This window comes from Danio rerio, chromosome 20 (genome assembly GCF_049306965.1).
Source record: "Danio rerio strain Tuebingen ecotype United States chromosome 20, GRCz12tu, whole genome shotgun sequence".
Taxonomy (NCBI): domain Eukaryota; kingdom Metazoa; phylum Chordata; class Actinopteri; order Cypriniformes; family Danionidae; genus Danio; species Danio rerio.
In genome coordinates this window covers 56,308,648-56,315,000 of record NC_133195.1, presented here as the reverse complement: position 1 = coordinate 56,315,000, position 6,353 = coordinate 56,308,648, and the positions used below count along the sequence as shown (strand labels likewise).

At 37.1% G+C, this 6,353-nt stretch overlaps 2 protein-coding genes across 2 annotated transcripts in view; one reads left to right on the top strand and one right to left on the bottom strand.

Moving 5' to 3' along the window:
* The window catches only part of psmg4 (proteasome (prosome, macropain) assembly chaperone 4), a 4,907-nt gene extending 3,169 nt beyond the window's left edge, over positions 1-1,738 (top strand). The window contains exon 3 of the mRNA NM_001386356.1: positions 1,550-1,738. Coding sequence (NP_001373285.1) covers positions 1,550-1,671 — 122 coding nt within the window. The 3' untranslated portion in view covers positions 1,672-1,738. The remainder of the gene's footprint in view (positions 1-1,549) is intronic.
* pycr3 (pyrroline-5-carboxylate reductase 3) overlaps positions 1-6,353 on the bottom strand; it is a 547,472-nt gene that overhangs the window by 52,734 nt on the left and 488,385 nt on the right. The gene's annotated exons all lie outside the window — the stretch shown is intronic.

Here is a 6,353-nt window from a genome sequence, read left to right as displayed (position 1 = left end):
AGTGCAAGTGCTCTGAATCGGGCTCACTTGGGCCAAAGCCCGAAACTGAAAGCGAGACGTGACTTTTAAGGGGCTGTTTCATATGGATTTCTTGCGAAATATGCGAAGTGTAGTATAAGCAGAGAATGGTTCAATCTAGTTTTACCCCCACGCAGTTTATGTAATGGTATGGCCCTGATGTGTGTGTGCGGTTGAAGATGTAGCCTTTGCCTGTGCGCAGAATATTCTATGTGTAGCCCGCAGTGTGTGTGTTAATAGCGACAAAAAGCAAAGTTACAACTCGAAGTTGGCCCAACTTTAAAATGATTTGAGGCGGAGGTGGGAAAGAGCCGTCATCGCAGCTTGCGCTTATGGTTTATTTGCTTTATGATGTCCTCCACCACTCAGAGGAATGTGTGGGTACGAGAGAGATCTCAGGTCTGGTGGGAGCAAATTGTGTCGACTGACCCCTTTCCTCCTCTGATGTTGTTTACCGCGTCGGCATCACATTGCAGCACATTGTTGTTGCAAGTTTAAAGACGTACAGAACAGAACGCCTCAATAAATCCGATCTGCCTGTTTACATATCTCGTCTATATCTGATTTATATCCACATATGAAGGAGGCCTGAAACCCATCTCTGAATATCTGAATGCATGCGCTTTATTCGTGTTTACACGCTCATAGAACAGATCCGATCTGTGTCACACATGAGCAAAATATCAGAATTGGGTCACATTTAACTGGCAGTGTAAACGGCGTCTAAATGACCATGAAGTGGTCTGTATGTCCAGGGTTGTGTGTTGGTAATCTGGAAGCTTTGTGTTTGTGTTTGCGATGTTTGCCTGGCCAAAAAGGAATTTCCACATGTGTGGACAATAAAGATTTCAATTCAATTTGGAAACAGATCTGCTCATTAACATTCTCACCCAGCAAGACTTTCCATACGTGGATGCGGTACATGGAGGGCAGAGGAAACCTCTGGCTGAAGGTGCTCAGCTTCTCCACATCTGAAACATCAACCAAAGCAAGGATGAAACAACAAATCCACTGCTACTAGTATGTTAATAATATCAGAAGCAGTTGCAACATGATGACAGCACATAATATAAGACTAGATATTCTTCAAGACACTAGTATTCAGCTTAAAGTGACATTTAAAGGCTTCACTAGGGTAATTAGTGTAAAGTTAGGGTAATTAGGCAAGTCATTGTATAACAGTGGTTTGTTCTGGAGACAATCCAAAACTAATATTGCGTAAGGGGGCTAATAATATTGAGCTTAAAATGGGTCTAAAACAATTAAAAACTGCTTTTATTCTAGCAGAAATAAAACAAATAAGACTTTCTCCAGAAGAAAAAACATTATAGGAAATACTGTAAGAAACTCCTGAATCTGTTCAACATCATTTGGGAAATATTGGAAAATAAATACAAAATTCTACAGGAAGGCGAACAATTTAGTCTTGAGTTCTGATGTGGCTTTAACTCGGGGGCCTAATGTCTAAACATGTAATGATCAGTTTCGAGTGACTAGTTTTCTATCATTTACTTTTCCTCTGTTTTTTCAGCAAAGAAGACAAAGAAACAAGTGTTCGTGAGTTACAACTTACCGGTGACGGACTCAAACCTGCTGCTGCTGGTGGAGAACAGGATCAAGCAGGAGATGGAGCTTCATCCAGACAAGTTTTAACATCCACTCTTTAACTCGACATGGTGTTTGTTTTGTACACAATTCAATAAAAATCATGCAAAAATAATTTGATCGCAGCTGTGTTATTTTGATGTTATTTTTTGTGGCATGAGCCAGTCTGAAGGAGATATCCGTCTCTCTGATGAGGTGTTAAACCGAGGTCCTGACTCTCTGTGCTCATTAATAATCCCATTCTAGTCATTCATGTCAGTATCAGTATGTTAGTCTTAAGAATATCTATAAGCTAGTGTGCTCCAAAACAATGACAACATTTAGAGCATATAAAACTGATATAAACATCCGAAGCTTTGAAGTTTGTCTCTTCCGCCTAAACGGATCGACGGTTTTATTCACGTCACCTCATACTTTAATTCTTCATCAAATCTTCTGACCAATCAAATGCTCTTTAGTGACATGCCCCGCCCACATGTTCTCATTGGCTTCTCATTTGATGCGCTTGAGCTCATCCACTCCACTCAGCTGTGAGAAGGCTTAATGCTATTGGCTGTTTTTCAACAAGGGGAGGGGTTACTATATGCCCCACCCCCTCTTCATGTTTCAGTTTAGATTATGTTAAACATTGAATTAAAAAAAATGCCATATCACCCTGCAGCCCAAGAGTGGTTACTCACTGGAAGCAGGGCTGAGCCTGGTCCGTACCTGAGTGGGAGACCACTAGGGAACACTAGTGAAGTGGTGTTAGTGAGGCCAGCAGGGGACGCTCAACCTGTGGTCTGTGTGAGTCCTAATGCCCCAGTATAGTGAAGGGGACTGTATACTGTCAGTGGGCGCCGTCTTTCGGATGAGACGTTAAACCGAGGTCCAGACTCTCTGTGGTCATTAATAACCCCATGGCACTTCTGGTAAAGAGTAGTGGTGTAACCCTGGAGTTCTGGCCAAATTCACTCCATGGCCTCTCAATCATCCCCATCCACTGAATCGGCTCTATCACTGTCTCTCCACTCCCCCTAAAGCTGGTGTGTGGTGAAGCACTGGCGCCGTTGTCCTGTGGCTGCCATTGCATCCTTGGTGGTGTGGTATCCATCGCAATAAATTAAAGCTTCAGTCGAAGGGAAAAATGTTGATTAGTAGGTTTAAATGACGTGTCTTTTTATTGTCAAAAGAAAAATCACACACAGTTGTTAAGGAAAGTCTTGTAATTGCTTCGTTTATACTCATGTTTTATTCTTTTTGTTTTATTATTTAAAACGCAAAAGTTACTTCATGCAATCTTTCTTGAAGAAAAACAAGAATAATAAGGTAATATATATATATATATATATATATATATATATATATATATATATATATATATTTGTTTTATTTGTTTTGTTTATTCATTCATTCATTCTGAGAATCAAACACAATTATAAGATGCGAAATAGAAATTGTAATAAAATTCGCCTTTTTTTTCATTTTATTGTATTTATTTAAAATTACTATTATTTCAATCTGTTTGGGAGGGGAAATTCATTTAAAGTTAAAATGTCACTGTGTATATAAATACAGTTGAAGTCAGAATTATTCGCCCCTCTCTGTTTATTAAACATCTCTAATAGCTGATTTATTTTCTCTTTGTCATGATGACAGTAAATAATATTAGACTAGATATTCTTCAAGACACTTCTATACAGCTTAAAGTGACATTTAAAGGCTTCACTAGGTTAATTAGGTTAACTTGTTAGCAGGTTAGGGTAATTAGGCAAGTTATTGTATAGCGATGGTTTGTTCTGTAGACTATCAAAAAAAAAAAAAAGCTTAAAAAATGGTGATTTAAAAAATTAAAAACTGCTTTTATTTTAGCCGAAATAAAACAAATAAGACTTTCTCCAGAAGAAAAAATATTATCAGACATACTGTGAACATTTCCTAAATCTGTTCAACATCATTTGGGAAATATTTTTTTAAAAAAAATCAAAAGGGGGACGAATAATCCTGACTTCAACTGTGTGTGTGTGTGTGTGTGTGTGTGTGTGTGTGTGTGTGTATATATATATATATATATATATATATATATATATATATATATATATATATATATATATATATATATATATATTCTCAGCGTAAATGAGTGCATTATTAACCCTTTAACTGCCCCACTAAGAAAAAAAATGTTTGGATTGCACTTCTTAATTTCTTTAACTAGTTAACAAACTTAATGCATGTTTTTCAACATATTGAAACTGCCCTAATTATATGTGGGTTTATGATAAAAGCACTAGACTTAATAGATATACTATAAAAATTCAGAAAATATGAAGTGTAAGACCAATTTATTTTTAATAGGATGTTTTTTGAACATTAAATCACCTTTTATTTTTTTTAAGGATGCAATAAAATATCTCAGAATCTCATTAACATGCTTTTCTTGTTTCTTATTTTTTTTTACAATAAAACCAAAATCAAGTGTAGCAGCGCAACAGGATGTTTGATTTTAAACCGACAATGCTGTGTGTGTAAGCCATTAATTACAGCAGTGAAAACAGGGTCAAGCGTTTGGTAGAGGGGCAGTCTAAGGGTTAATGAGTAGTATATATATATATATTTATAGTAATAATAGTAATATATATTTAGAAGCAGAAAGATAAAGCAGGGCGAGACAGTGGCGCAGTAGGTAGTGCTGTCGCCTCACAGCAAGAAGGTCGCTGGGTTGAACCTCAGCTCAGTTGGAGTTTCTGTGTGGAGTTTGCATGTTCTCCCTGCGTTCATGTGGGTTTCCTCCGGGTGCTCCGGTTTCCCCCACAGTCCAAAGAGATGTGGTACAGGTGAATTGGGTAGGCTAAATTGTATGTAGTGTATGAGTGTGTATGGGTGTTTCCCAGAGATGGGTTGCGGCTGGAAGGGCATCCGCTGCGTAAAAACGAGCTGGATAAGTTGGTGGTTCATTTCGCTGTGGCGACCCCGGATTAATGAAAGGACTAAGCCGACAAGAAAATGAATGAATGAATGAAGATAAAGCAATTACATTCCAGAAGAGTATTAAATAACAATTGCAAACAAAAACATTTCATATCATTTTAGTTTCTCTTGTTTTATCTTTTTTTATGTATTTATTATTTTGTTTCTAATATTTTAAACTAATGTTTGGAGCGTTATCGAAAGCTATTTAGTTGGATGAGCTCCAGATTTGGCATCGGTTCTGACTAATTAAATGTGTATGCACAAATATAATGTTGTAGAGCTTCCTATAGAAAACACAGAACGACAAAATGTACTGTATTATAAAAGGGTATTTATTTACAAGTGCAATGTCTTAAAATGGACAGTAAACATGTATGAAAGTCTCAAATACTCCTAATCCTCCAAAATGACACGTGAGAGTCAAATACAGAGAAATACACTGAAGCGATCCTCTCTCCTCAAACGCACCGAGTGTCTGCGGGAATCTGTCAGTCAGTGCACGTCCAGGTCATGTTTCATGCCAAAATCACAATCGCTTATTTGTAAAATAGTTTGTTTTCATAATTAAGATTGCATTGCAATTATATCCTCCATACTTTTCCTTTTACATGTATAATAAATCATTTTCCGGGGGGGGGATGCATGCCTACAGTTGTGTTAGGCAATTTTAATAATGCTTGTTTTTTTGTTCACATTAAATGGGAGATTTTTGGTCCTAAAAATAGGCTTTTCTCTAAGAAAAATAGACTTTTTTTTAATCATTTAGTTGATTTTTAGACTAAAAATATGACCTAGGGATATTTCTGATCTTAGGAGATTCACCAAATGTGCTTTTTTCCTTGCAATGTGCTTTGAGCTCTTGTAAATGCATGAAGATGAGCGGCGAGCGCATGTGGACTTGTTTCAGTTTTCTCCTGATCCTCATTTTCACTCCTGTTATCAGGACAAAACTCATATTCAGAGATATTCATTGATGTCCTGCTTGTTCCTCTTCATTTGGTTGCTTGTTCAGTGGTCAAACAGACAAACAGGAGATCTGTGATGTTCAAGTTACTCCACTTCTAATCTACACGTTAATATTAATATTAATAATCCAGACATTTACAATGAAAACACTCAGCAGCCCTTCTACTGGTCCAGCTCCATGTTAAATCCAGTTGTTTATATTTATGATGTGTGTGTGTGTGTGTGTGTGTGTGTGTGTGTGTGTGTGTGTGTGTTGAACACATTTCACAGCAAAATCAAAAGTTAAATAATAACTAAGTGAGCGGCATGGTGGCTCAGTGGTTAGCAATGTGGCCTCACAGCAAGAAAGAAGATCACTGGTTTGAGTCTCAGCTGGTGTTTCTGTGTGGAGTTTGCATGTTTTTCCTTTGTTGGTGTGGGTTTCCTCCGGGTGCTCCGGTTTCCCCCACAGTCCAAACACATGCGCTATAGGGGAATTGATGAGTGTGTATGGGTGGTTCCCAGTTCTGGGTTGCAGCTGGAAGGGCATCCGCTGTGTAAAACATATGCTGGAATAATTGGCGGTTCATTCTGCTGTGGCGACCCCTGATGAAAATAAATGAATGAAAAAAAATGAAGCTCGTATTTATAAATATGATGTTTTTGATTTTGACTATTCTCAATGATTGTCATTAAATTTCCCTCAATACAGTGATGATTTACGTGAAATAATTTTAAATGCATTTTTATCATTTACAATTTAATATTTTTTTATTTTATTTTTTTATTATTCTCAATTATTTTAATTACTGTCATTAAACAATGATGTTTTA